Genomic DNA, 14,120 nt, shown 5'->3' on the forward strand with positions numbered 1-14,120 from the left:
TATGATTATAATATTTTTAACAAGTGAATATATCTTATGTATTTCTTCCACCATTAAATATCACTTAAAAAGTTAGTAATATTTTCACGATCATATGAAAATATGTTTAATGACCAATCAATACTTACATTCTTGGTCAAGAGACTGAAGCCTTTGGAAAGCAGGAACTGTGTTCATTTTTGTACCCTGGGTACCTGGCATAGAACCTAGAACATGACAGATATTCAATACATATATGTATAAATGGGTAGGATAAACATTTGTTCAATGAAGTCAATAGGATCACAGATTAGGTCATTCACGCACACTTTAGATTTCTCACCAGAATTTTTTTCTTCTGTCAACCTCTTTCATATTCAGGTGGCTGTGTCAGTGTAATCAAGTGATTGGCATTCCTGATTCCCCTGTTAATTCTGTGATTAAGTTATCCAAATCGAGCCATCTCCACTTCACATTATAAGTTTCAGTAATCAATTGCACTGCATGGTGACCACACTTAATAATAACTTATTGTGTTTTTCAAAAATGCTAAAAGAATATGTTTCTGATGTTCTCACCACAAGTGAGGTAGTGGGTATTTTTATTGACTTGATTGAATATTTCTACAATGTATACATAGATCAAAACATCACACTGTATTCTGTAAATACATACAACTATTATTTGTCAATGAAAAGTAAATAAATCAGCTTTTTTTAAAAAGGCATAAAATAATTAAAGAAAAAATAAAATGTGGACATGATACTGGTGGTATCTGGTAAGTGGACATCCCCAGTAAGATAGGTACCTGTTGTTGAATGTGTAAATGTCTAAGTAAATGAATTATAATTAATCCAATTTAATTATGAAGTCATTAAAGTAAAATTAAACTATCTCAAATAGGCTCATTAGTATTGCATGTAAAGACAAAGCAAACAAAAACTTCAACAAAAGAGCTAAGCAAACCTGGTAAAACCTTGTCAAAAGATCTGAATCCCATAGAGTTCATAAAAGACTCCCATAGTCTCCTGGGTTAGCTTAGTATCCCAGCTGAAGTTCAGAGATGAATTGACACACATAATATAAGTATTTATATTTATAAATATAACAAATACAGAATTTTGATACGTATATGATTATAAAATTATAAATGATTGAGATATTTATATATACAAATCAAAAATACATACAATTTTAATAAAAATTATAAATATAATTTCCAGCTAATTGACGTTTATCATTTAAAGTGCCAAAGTGGACCAGAACAAGTTGACAACAACATTTTTTTTTCTTAGCCAAGTACAAAAATAGTATAGAACACATTTTAATTCTACCTAGGAACTTACAGTCATTATTTGTAAACTTCAGTCCTTGTACTTTGCATTTAATGATATCCTGATTTGTGTTGCTGAGGATGCCACAGACTGGTGCTCTTTTAAAATATCCTTCTTCGAGGCTACTGTTTAGATTTTTTTTCTGTTTCATTTCTTGCCTTCAGTGACCACTTCTTTGTGGTTGTCAGTGCGCTGCCTCTGGCAGGTGTCTGTCCCACAGTCTCCCTGCCCTATCTAATTTACCATGTGCCTGTTGTGGAATGGGAAGCCAGTTAAGTAAACTCATACCATTGGATGCAAAGTACAGGCAGGTGGTCCCTGAGTGGGAGTGCCAGTCAGTCCTTTATGTAAGAGCATAGGAATGCTAGTGAATACACCATTTTTTTATTTAGGATCCTCTTTTCCCTCAGTATCTGGGAGATTGGGTGGGTGAGGTGACTAGAATAAAATGCATTGGGTTAACTGTTTCTGAATAAAGATATTCATATTTTTACTATAGCATTCCTGAATGGCTGGAATTTTGGGAGAAAGATCCAGTGGAGATTCTCTTGGATCTGGGGTTTGGTGCTGATGAGCCAGACATCTGCACGCAAATCCCAGCCAGATTCCTTTGTTGTGGCTCAGCAGCTAGAGGGATCAACGTCCGTGTTTTTCTTGAAGCTCAAAAGCAGCGAATGGACATTGAGAACCCCACCTTGTATGGTAAGCAAGGTCCCTGCGGCATTGGCATCTCGGCATTGTCAATGAGTGGGCAGGGGGGCCACAGTGTAGGGAAGGAGACTGTGTGAAGTAGCATGCAAACCCTCTGTTCCAGTGACTTAACACACAAAAGATGGATTTCTTAGGAATCCTATATGTCATTGGGAGTTGGTATGTTTGGGAGAAAGGAGTACCTTTTTGCTCCATGTTGTCCTCACTCAGAAATCTGGCCTCTAATCTGGAACCTCACCAGTTGCAATGACAGGGAAAGAGAAATGGAGAATGATACTCAGCTCTTAAATCCTCTGCTTGTAACTTACACACAGCATGTCTTGTTCACACCTAAGTCCAAGTGAGTGAGAAGGTGCAACCTAAGTCCAAGTGAGTGAGAAGGTGCAACCCTATCAATCGCCCAGAAGGAGGAAAGCTGGCGGTAGTGATGAGCAGCACTAATATGTACCATAGCCACATACCCAGGAGGCAGAGTAACCAGAATCTGACAAGGATTATCATGAATCATTAGGTGAAACCCTAATTTCCTAATCTATGAGATTTAGAATATTGTCATTTACATCTCGAGCTATAAGTGATAGTTACTAATCTGCCATGCCTCCTGATGTAACTATGTCTAAACCTTAGAAGAAATCAGGTATGTTGCTATATTTCTTCAGCTGATGTAATCGTTTTCTCTAGGACATTACTAAGGATGTTCTTGGGGGTGTCTGTACTGTGCTCAACAAATATGGGAGAAAGATGCTTTGCGCGTTCAATAGGTTTATTTACTACAGGATTGATTTAATATGCTAAGGTGCACTTCCAGTCTCCTAGAAGGGATGCATTGCAGCATTTTAAAACCATTTAAATACAAAAGGCCTCTTGGAGAAGCATTGAGGAAGATCTTCTCTACAGCACAGAGTTTGAGGAATCCTGAGGGGGAAAATGACAAAATTCTGATTCTCAAATAAATTAGTTTAAATAAACAAATTCACTAAAAGGAAAGTCATGTGAGACAAAGTGTTTTTCTCAAGCAATTATCTGGTACAGGGACTTCACTTGGAGTTCTCATTTTAGCTCCTGTTTCTCCCATTTTCATGTGGATAAAATGGGTCTCAAAACTTCAGCAATGATATGATTTTTTTAAAATTATGTAAAGCTGAAGGTGTTGTAGTATTTCTTTACTTTTTAGACATAGCTGATATTGTTCTTTGTTATCTCCTCTTGCAAGCAGCACAAAAATGCAAATTCTTTGATCAATTCTTTATTTCAGGAGAATAATAACACCATATTTGAGTAGTGTTTGAGCTTCTATGAAGTAAACATTTCACAAATAAATTGACATATGGATTATAGAGAAACTAGGAGTTGGCCCCTTATTCTGTGATCCCTGGTGCACTCATATTTCTACAATATAACACTTGATTCAAGGAAGCGGAGAAGGTCAAATATAAAACAAACAATGATAAAGCTAGTTGGCTGTTAAGCAGATAGAATGGAAAGTTATATCTCATTCAAAGTCAATACAAAATGTTTAAACTTGGGAGATGAGAATCAATTAGTTTATTGTTTAATCTACCCAAAGGCAAAAATAAAAGAAATCTCTTATTATACACTTAAGACTATTGTGTTCTCTGAATTGACTTAACCAATTAAATTGATAGGTTTTGTCTTAGTCTAAATATAAAAACCTGCTATGGATGGATATAAGGCAACCATAAAAGATGAATTATGATTCAATTGTACCCTCTGAATCACAAAAGAGATTTAGTTTCAACTACAGCTTAATGAAGGGGGTAAATGTAATGAGAATTATTCTGAAACATCCAGAACATCCACAGTTCCTGTAGGTCTTGGAAAAATATCACAGTCCTCTGTGAGAAATCAATCACATTTTTTTGGAGTAGAAAGATGATTAGTTAATATCTCTTCTTTTAGGTAAATGAAAGAGGTAGGCACTGGCTCAAGAGTCAGGGACATTGCTTGATGGTGCAAACACAACAGAGAACAGCATCCGAGCCCATCGACATGGTCCTTGACCTTCACTGAGTAATGCAACCCCACATGCTATCACTGTGGTTAAGAGAAGGCTGGGAAATACAAACAAAACCTTACGTTTATATTACAATGGTTTTATTATCTTGAGACACCAAAAATATTTTCCACCATTTTTTTTCAAACTGGCAGAATGTTCTCACGTTAGCCCTTGCTGCATTAGATCTCACCCACATGCTAATTAAGTCAATACTGTACTTGCATCCAGAAAGCCTTAACAAGTTGAAGAGCTGGTTTGGTTTGAAGAACAAATGGGTTTCCACATTAATGACTGTCTTCTCTGGAAAGACTGAAGAGAATATATTCCTTTCCTGAGTCTTGCTCATTTATGATCACCATTTTAACCACTGATACTTATATGGCATTGTGTCTTCACAATTTTGCTTTAGTGCTCATGACAGATGTGAAAATACATGAGAGATGAAAAGACTGGCCATTTACTATGTGCCTGGCATGGGTCTAGCACTGTATATCTATTAATTTTATTCTGAGTTCAAACATCCAGTGAGTGTTAGACCTGGAATTTGGATCCAGGCCTTCTGACTCTATATGCCATGATCTTTCCACACTCTCAGGTGAGAGTATGGATAGGGATAATAAAAGGGATGGCAGGGATCTGACATGACATAGAGCTATGGAGAAATATTCAGGTAGCCTCATGCTGATAGCACTAGGTTCACTCTTTAATACATGTTAGATACAGATTCACCCATGCCTACAGTTTTTAATACTTAACACAAAAGAACTATAGGCATATATGAATCCGTATAGTTATGTGTGTTCAACTAAATATAAAAGCTGTTCACTTTCCCCATAACACAGTAAAATCTCATTACATAAGGAGATCATCTCCATAATAGCAATGGCATATACTGAGAAAAACTTGAGTTTCAAGAGCCTAAAGCCCTTCCCACCTTGAAAATTTTATGTTAACTGACCCTTCAGTTTTTACTACATTAATACAGTTTCAGCAAAAAGACCCAGTGTAAAACTTTTGTGCTTCTTATGTTGTGCAGGCCGTTTCCGACAGCTGGAAATCCTGGACCACGTAACCAATGCCTTCTCCTCTTTGCTGAATGATGTCGGCATCCTGCAAAACAGAGCTGAAGAGAAAACTAGAGGAGAAAGTGTGCAAAGAACCTCAGTGAGTGTGGCCAAAGAGCATCGCAGAAGAATGGGTAAACTCTTGAGAAGAGCTTCAAAGCAGCACATCAGGAGGGACTGTAGCCCAGAGGCATCAGGGTCCTTCAAGATGAAAGACGAATTTTTTATCCCCTTCACAAAACCCTGGGAGTGTGGGGCAGAGCTAGCAGCAACCTCAAGCAACCACAAGAAAAATCATTTGTCTCAGTCAGCAGAACATCAGTCTCTCCAAGCCTGTGATGATTTGCTATCTCGTCATCCTCCCCGTGGTCTTCTGGACAAGCAGTGGGCTTGCTCATCTACGTTGGCCAAGCAGGCTCCTCCTTCCTGTGAGTCTGAGGGGTCAGTCAAGGGAAGAACTCAGAAGGAGAACTTATTTCAGACTAACAGGCTCAAGAGCTTGTCTCGTCTTGCGGGTAAAGGACCAGAGTCGTTTGAAATGGAAGAGGTCAGTGTTGCACCAATGTGCCCAACTTCCTAAGGGAAATAACCTACACCTTGACACCCTTGTTTTCCAGCCCTGATTTCGCCACTTCGTCTTTTAATTCCTCAGCATTTCATCTTAGTGTTCTGAGTCAATTCAGTGATTTAAAGTCACTCTAGTTGCTTTTGCTGGAAGTAAACTAGTAGGAAACCAGCCTTTGCTTTCTTCAATGTCTGTCCTTTTTCTTGCTCACAGTTGAGTCCATGGGTCGTTTCTGACTCTGATGTTGCTCAATTGTTTTATGTACCTCCGTATGCTTTTCATCTACTCTAACTTTTTGTGTTTTATCTTCTTTGAGAATCAGTTCAACTACTTCCCACGCAGTGAAACCTGTCTTGACCACTTCTCTGTTCTCATGGCTTTAGCAGTGTGAGCTCTTTATGAAAGAGATTGAGTGTGTGTCAATGCTATCTTCCTCAAAAGACTCTCAGTTCCTTTAGGACCAAAGATGTGTGTTGGAAATATTTCCCCACAATGCCTAACACAGCACCTTAGACAAAGCAGTAGATACTTGGGTTTGATTGTGATTTTAGGGTGTTAGTATGGTGTTCATTTGTTTGCTTTGGGACGTACTGATTTTCACATAGCTCGACCTTCATTTCACACACATTTTTTGCTCGTTTATCTCTGCCTTCATTCATTTACACTAGTTTTTACCTTCATTTAGATGACATTCTCACTTGCACTTCTCAGAGTTGTTTTTTTTTTTTTTCAAATACATATAAATGTCCACTCATTTGTCTATGCATAACAGCAACTAGGATTGGGAGTTAACTTGTTGTTAACTCTGTTATTTGTAATATAATTACAAATAAGTAATTACAAAGGAAGAACAAGGCTTTTCTCTCCTTTCATCTAAATTATCCAAAAGTAGGGCAGGATATTTACATGCTAATTCCAAAGTGGAGTTACTTTTCCATTGAGCTCTCTATGTGAACAGAACTGGTAACAGAATCTGCCTTGGAAAGGGAGCTGCTGAGAAGTGGCAAGGATGGGCACTGAAACCATAACATGGTAGGCACAGAGCCAGCCCTAGAGATACCCTGTGCATTACTATACAGACATGTTTTCCAGTATTCTAGGAGCAAGTAAAGGCATTCTTAGCCAGCTCATGGGCTGAAAGGATAACGACATTTGTAGAAAGTAGGGCTTAACCATAATTTTAAAAGAATAGGATTGAGTCAGGTGAATATGATTATTGGCATATCTGCATCCCACAAAGATAACAAAATTCCTTTAAAATATGTAGATTAATGTTCCTAATATCTATTTATGTGTATGTATGTTCTTGTACATATATGCCTTGTATAAAAATTAAAGAACCTTAAAATGTTAAACTGAGTTTTAATAGTAGCATTAAAATAAAAGGAGGAAAAAAACATACCTTTGGTCAAATGCCCTGACTTGAGGGTAAACTGAGAAGGCACTAAAAAAAGAATTTTGTAAAAACTTAACCTTGCAAAGATTAATTACCAAACCAATGGTTAAATTACTATAAAGAATGTCAAGTCAATCTGCTATTAGCTAGGACCCAGACAAAAAGTTTCACTAAACTCTAACCCATTGTCAAGCTTCATCAGACTCTGTTGTCCTTCAAGGTTCTTCTGTTTCAAACTAGACTGATTTAGAGGAAAATAATATTCATAGTATGCTGTCTAAATGTCAGAGTACAGGGATAGACGAATAACAAATTTATCAAATTTTATGTGAATAAATAAAAGAATGTTAGTTCTTGATTGGTATACTTTCAAAAATTTTTAAATTACAATTATTCAAGAAAAAACTACATATTAGTATGTTTCTGGGGAAAGAGTAGAAACACACTCAGACACCAAAATAAAACAAATTCACGTTTCTTTGGCACATAGTAGGTACTTAGTAAATATTTGTTAAATATTTGACAAATAAAGTAAATATTTGTCAAAGAATTTGACAGTATTAATTTAATCTAAGGATGGCTTTCAGAGAAACACAGACTATTCTGTCAAACTTTGTGGTCGGCTTTGTTTGTGCTGTTATTATTTTCTAGGATTTGTGTGTGTGAGAGACTGTATGTGTATGTAAGGCAGAGATAGTCTTAAAATCGTAGAAAAGAAACATGCTACTTGAATTTTATTTTAATAAAAAGTGCATATAAAATATTACATTCTCACTGGGGGAAAAAATATTTGTTTCACTCAATACCAGTGGATGAGTAAATGAAGCTTGGGTAAATTGCATCTTAAACAGAAGCCAATGCCAGATTTAATATTTATTTTTCAATGTTAAATTTTAAAATCCAATTATAAGAAATGAAAAATATGTGTGAAATTGGAAGATTTTCATGGCATTTAAAACAAGAGCCAATGTACTTAAATATCTAGCTATTAGAATTTCAAGTATGATTGGCCAAATTTTGTCTCCAGATCAACCAATGATGCTTTCCCTAAAGTCCTACTAAAAGCTGAATTTGGCAATATTTGTCTCACTTCTCAAAAGTATAATTTCAACAAAATTGTGCATAGATTTCTAATGCAAAAATCAACATAGTTTATGTTTAATTTTACTTGGTAAAATTGAGTCAGCCTGGCTCTTTTTAAATTCCCAAATACATTAAGTGAATTTGATACTTGTAAAATCGGTGCAATTGTAAATTCAAGATAGGATACTTCTTCATATCCATAATAAATAATTTTCAGCTTTCCCTCCTATTTGCATATAAGTATCCTGTTCTGTAGAGTCACATGTGAGAACATTAACCATATTATTAAGCAATGTCAGTCAACACCTTAAGTGAGGAATATTTCAAAAGTTATAACTATTTCTTTATTTTATTTTTTATTAATGTGTAAGTTTGGCTCAGGCAGAGTAGCCCAGGAATACACCTGGCTTTCATTTTAAATTAATGGGGCTTTTTTCTTTTTTTTCAAAAGACGAACACATGCTTCACATTGCCGTAAGTGGATTTTTATCCATGATATGGTCATTGCAAAAACATTTTATTACACTTGAAAATGCATATGATGTGCACTGATTTGCATTACCAACATCAGTGAAAATAATGCTAAGAAGTAGGTCTAATAGGTTACTAGTGTAACATAACATATTTGAAAAAAAAAAAGAGATGAAGGATTAAAAAGAGAGATGAAATATTTCTTCTTATTGCAGTCGAGCTATATCCTCATGATCCCTAGTCTATTCCTAGAGATCATTTATGGTCGTATGTACCACGATATCTAAAATGTTTATGTCCTTTAATTCAGCTTTCAATAGTCAAATATCAAGTCCAAGTAAATAATGTGACATGTATAAATAGAATTATGACCAAGGATATGCACCTCAGCATTATTTCTAATTGCAAAATTTAGAAAACCTTCCAACAGTGGGAGAATTGTTAAGTAAACTAATGGACTTCCTGAGAACAGCCTATTGTCTGTCATTAAAGATGATGTTTTCAAAGAAATCTTATGATGTGGGATAAAAGTACCCCCTTCAGATTTTTAAGTGAAAAAATTCGACTACATGACAATATCCAGAATAAATGTGTAAAAAAGAAAACTTGCAAAGAAATACTTCGAAATGTTTTTGGAGTAACAGTAACTGTTTTCTTGTCTTCTTTTTATTTTTTGTAGAGATGGGGTCTCACTATGTTGAGGTCTCAATAGGTTTTAAACACCTGGCTTCAAGTGACCCTCCCACCTTGGCCTTCTAAAGTATTGAGATTACAGGCATGAACCATGAAGCTCAGCCCTGTTTTTTTTTTAACCTTCTTTTTCTAAGTATCACGTTTGTATAATAAGCTATATTGCTATTTTAAAAGTAATATGCATTATTTTGTTTAATGATAACTTTATAATACAGTAGTATTTATTGTTTTATTTTAAAATTTCAAAAATTAATTTTGCTCTAGCAATTTGGAAACTAAAATTTAAAAAATATGTCTAAGCACTATATAGCAACTAAATTTTCTGAATTACTTTCTGTAAATTTATCAAGCCTCAATTAACTTGCTTTCTCCAAAGATACTTAAATTTCTTCGGAAGCAGAAAAAAAATCTAGAATAGAAACATTATTATTTAAATTTATTTCAACTGCACATCTTCCGGAAGGAGCATTGATCCTCTCATCCAGATGTGATCTTCCCCTTTCCTGAACTTCTTTAATTATTTGAATCTTTATCATGGATACCTTGTCTCCGCTACATCCTCCCAGCAGACTGTAAGTTATTTGAGTTCAGGAACTCACATATTCCTCTTATCAGTTGCCAGTAGACACTCATTATATGTTGATTAAAATAAGGGAATTTATTACAAAAAATTTCTAACGAGATTGATGTATTTTGATATCTTAGGTCCAGAGCTTTGAAGAAGAGACTGGTAATCCCCTTGATGTGACTTCAGGAATTGTAGGTAAGAATTCATCAAGGTGTGTGATCTCATCAGTGGTCTTTCAGAATGTAAATAACTGGTACTTAACTTTCTTAATATGTACAGAGCTTAAATTATCTTTAGAAGATACTCTACATTCATGCATCTTCTGAGATATTAAAAATTTGCTGGCAGGCCATGCGCTGTAGCTCATGCCTGTAATCTCAGCACTTTGGGAGACTGAGATGCATGGATCACCTGAGGTCAGGCTTTCAAAACCAGCCTGGCCAACACGGTAAAACCCCATTTCTACTAAAAATACAAAAAAATTAGCCAGCACGGTGGTATGCACCTGTAATCCCAGCTATTTGGGAGGCTGAGACAAAAGAATCCTTGAGCCTGGGAGGCGGAGGTCACAGTGAGCTGAAATCATGCCACTGCACTCCAGCCTGGGCAACAAGAGCAAAACTCCATCTCAAAAAACAAAACAAAGCAAAACAAAAAAAAACTACTAGCAATGCAAATATAAATGTACATTTTAAAAGACCACAGAAATGTTCAATATCCCTGGAGCTAATCGTGTGTGTGGCTTGTCTGACACAAATTCTATATGATCTGACTACCATAGTGGAATGAATTTCATGAGACTGAGCCTTACTGCAGGGAGGGGTGTACTTTTTTACTCCTTCTACCAACTGCTTCATAGTATACAAACAGTTTCATTTAACTGGGTCTCAGTTTTTCCAACTGAAATAAAGAAATAAGTACAGATAATTTTAAGTTCTCTGCTGGCCCTTACATTCTAAATTTTGTATAATCTTAATGTTAAACTTTCAGTGGACAGAGAGGTTCCCTCAATGTAGCTTTGTAAGTCTTCTCTTGGAATGATGCTTTATCGTCCTGAACAATAGAGAAGGAAACTCTTTTCTATTCCTGGTCTTTATTCCCCCATTCAGTTGTCATCATGATTCACTATTTCCATGGTCTTATAAGAAGTTAGAATTCGGCAGAATTGGTCCACCAAAATACAGCAGATGAAGCTTGTGCATTTCCTGGAAGAAAATATGCAAATTTTTAATTTAATTTAGTGCTGTGTCAAACACATCTTTTTCATTACAAAGTGTATGTATGGGCCTCATTTTGCTAAATGCCGTTTAGAAATTATGCATTAGTAATTATAGGGTCCTGCTGATTACATAAATTGTTATCCTGCTCTTCGAAGTAATTACCACATAACCTGCATTGAGGCTTATAAGATGAAAATAAGCATCTGGTTTCCATCTAATTGAATTCTTCTCAATGAAGCTGGAGGTCCCCTTGCCAATAGGAACTGCCTTTCTTGACATTCTTTTAAGAGGTCAATTAATACCATGTAAGTTGCCGTAGTCATTCCAAAAAATTATTTGGGAAGTTAGACAAAAATTACTAATCTACATTTAATCTCAAATTGAGAGACAAAGGCAGGTAGGTAAAGGTGAGCCTAATGGATAAAATCTGAATTACAGTACAGCAAATGTGATTTTGTCACTTTCAAAAATGTTGTTAACCTAAACAAAAATAAGATTTAGAATAAATATGTAAAACTAGTTCAATTAATGGGAAAAGTAAATTACCATACATATATGATAATTGTGTGTATGTGTAATCACTTTGAGATATGTATACATGCATTTTTTTTGCCTCAAAGTACAAAACAATTACTTTATTTTAAAAATGAAAACACATAGGCCGGGAGCGGTGGCTCATGCCTGTAATCCCAGCACTTTGGGAGGCCGAGGCGGGTGGATCACGAGGTCAAGAGATCGAGACCATCCTGGTCAACATGGTGAAACCCCGTCTCTACTAAAAATACAAAAAATTAGCTGGGCATGGTGGCATGTGCCTGTAATCTCAGCTACTCAGGAGGCTGAGGCAGGAGAATTGCCTGAACCCAGGAGGTGGAGGTTGCAGTGAACCGAGATTGTGCCATTGCACTCTAGCCTGGGTAACGAGCGAAACTCCATCTCAAAAAAAAAAAAAAAATGAAAAAAAAAATGAAAACACATAGACTATTTTTTTTATTGTACTTTAGGTTCTGGGGTACATGTGCAGATCAGTCAGGATTGTTGCATGGCAATGTGGTCTGCTGCCTCCATCCCCCGTCACCTACAGCTGGCATTTCTCCCCACGTTATCCCTCCCCAACCTGCCCACTCCTCCGCTGTCCCTCCCTTGGCCCCCTCATACAGACCCCCGTATATGATGCTCCCCTCCCTATGTCCATGTGTTCCCATTGTTCAACACCCACCTATGAGTAAGAACCAAAATATTATGGCAGTAGCAACGTTGTGCTAGTTCTGGTGCCACTCACTCAGCTGCTTCCTGGCTCTTGAGATAACTCCTCTTGGAACATTCCCTCTGGGAACCCAGCTCCTGTGTTGTGCAAAGCCCAAGTGACATGAGGATGCCACATATAGACTCTGTGGTGGACAGTGCTACATGAGCTCCATGTGAATAAGCCATCTTTGATGTCCAGCCCAGTCAAACTTTCAGATGACTCTAAACCAGGTGCCATCTGATGCAACTGCATGAGAGAATCCAAGTGAAAATCACACTGAACTAGCCAGCCCACAGAATCAGGAGAGATAGTAAATTGTTGTTTTACACACACAGATGAAGGTCCATGATGAACTCTTCAAATACCTTTAAAATACTGTTAAAAACCAATATTAAGACTGTATCGCTTCTTCTCAGGTGCAATATTCCACAGACTAGCAGAAAAATGATGTTTAAGCATTTCCTAATTGAATTTGAACAAGTTGACTTCATATAGAAAATTGGGGGCCAAGTCCACAAATGTACTACCTTCCCTGAGCCCCTGAAAAATAAAATATCACTTAAATGACAAGGGAATATAAGGAAAAAAAAGGAAATGTATAATAGTGCTATTTAAAAGGAAGAGGAAGAGAAGAGGTCTATCGTTCATATTCTATAAGACTTGAGGACTTTGTGTGTTATATATTGTGGGCAAAGTTGCAGACAATTCTAGGTAAAAAGCCCACCTAGGGATTAAAAAGATGAATCTCCTGCAGAACTATACTAACATGATAAGGTAATAATTTCCAAGAGAATCTCACTTAGCTATCAAATTGGGCAAGATATGCCTCCCTGTCACCTTATAAAATCATCAAACCAAGCAAAATTATAAGATTTAGCAGTTCAAAAATCAGAAGTTATTCTGAATAAATGTCCACTAAAAAAAGAATGATTACAAAGAAGCATGATAAATCCTTAGGAATGAATATTCTCAGTGAGTTGTATGAGGACATTGCATCTGTGTAAGAAAATCATCTTCAATGAGTAGATTCCTTTCAGATAAAATATACAGTGCTTGATTCTGTTTCTGATGTTAAGTAAATCCTAATGTGCCAATCATCACACAGAGAATAATCATAAACTCTGGATAAAATATTTTTAAAACTCTTACATAAAAGGTACCGCAGAGTGACCAAAAGGGGGCAGAGAATGGAGAGGGTTTCAACACGCAGAAGGAAGAAATGGCACTAGGTGAGTGTTCTGTCTTTTAGCTTGAGGATAGGTTCCGGCTGACACCATCCTAAAACTCTAACAGCAAGTAGCAGTCTTGGCTGGGTGCGGTGGCTCACACTTGTAATCCCAGCACTTTGGGAGGCCAAGGTGGGTAGATCACTTGAGGTCAGGATTTCAAGACCAGCCTGGCCAACATGGTGAAACCCTGTCGCTACTAAAAATATAAAAATTAGCCACATATGGTGGTGGGTACCTGTAATCCCAGATACCTGGGAGGACGACATAGGAGAATTACTTGAACCTGGGAGACAGAGGTTGTGGTGAGCCAGGATCATGCCACTGCACTCCAGCCTGGATGACAGAGTGATACTCCATCTCCAAAAAAGAAAAGAAAAAGAAAAAAGAAAAATGAGAAAAAGAAAGTAGCAGTCTTACTAGTTAAAAAAATTAGAAAAGAAAATTTGAGGCAGTGATAACAGCTGAAAAGAGAAGGAGGAAAATCCCAGAAAGGAGAGAACCAAGGAGGAAAAATCTCTACATTCTAGGATTTAAATCCATT

General features: G+C 36.5%; 1 protein-coding gene across 4 annotated transcripts in view; it reads left to right on the forward strand.

The window, feature by feature from the left end:
- The window catches only part of ITPRID1 (ITPR interacting domain containing 1), a 137,549-nt gene that overhangs the window by 42,495 nt on the left and 80,934 nt on the right, over positions 1-14,120 (forward strand). For all 4 annotated transcript variants that reach the window (XR_012512202.1, XM_074379659.1, XM_074379658.1 and 1 more), the window contains exons 7-9: positions 1,813-2,015; positions 5,078-5,652; positions 10,019-10,076. Coding sequence is in view for 3 of the 4 variants with exons in the window: in XM_074379659.1 (XP_074235760.1) it covers positions 1,813-2,015; positions 5,078-5,652; positions 10,019-10,076 (836 nt within the window). In the remaining variant the exon portion in view is untranslated. The remainder of the gene's footprint in view (positions 1-1,812; positions 2,016-5,077; positions 5,653-10,018; positions 10,077-14,120) is intronic.

This window comes from Saimiri boliviensis, chromosome 10 (genome assembly GCF_048565385.1).
Source record: "Saimiri boliviensis isolate mSaiBol1 chromosome 10, mSaiBol1.pri, whole genome shotgun sequence".
In the NCBI taxonomy this organism is placed as follows: domain Eukaryota; kingdom Metazoa; phylum Chordata; class Mammalia; order Primates; family Cebidae; genus Saimiri; species Saimiri boliviensis.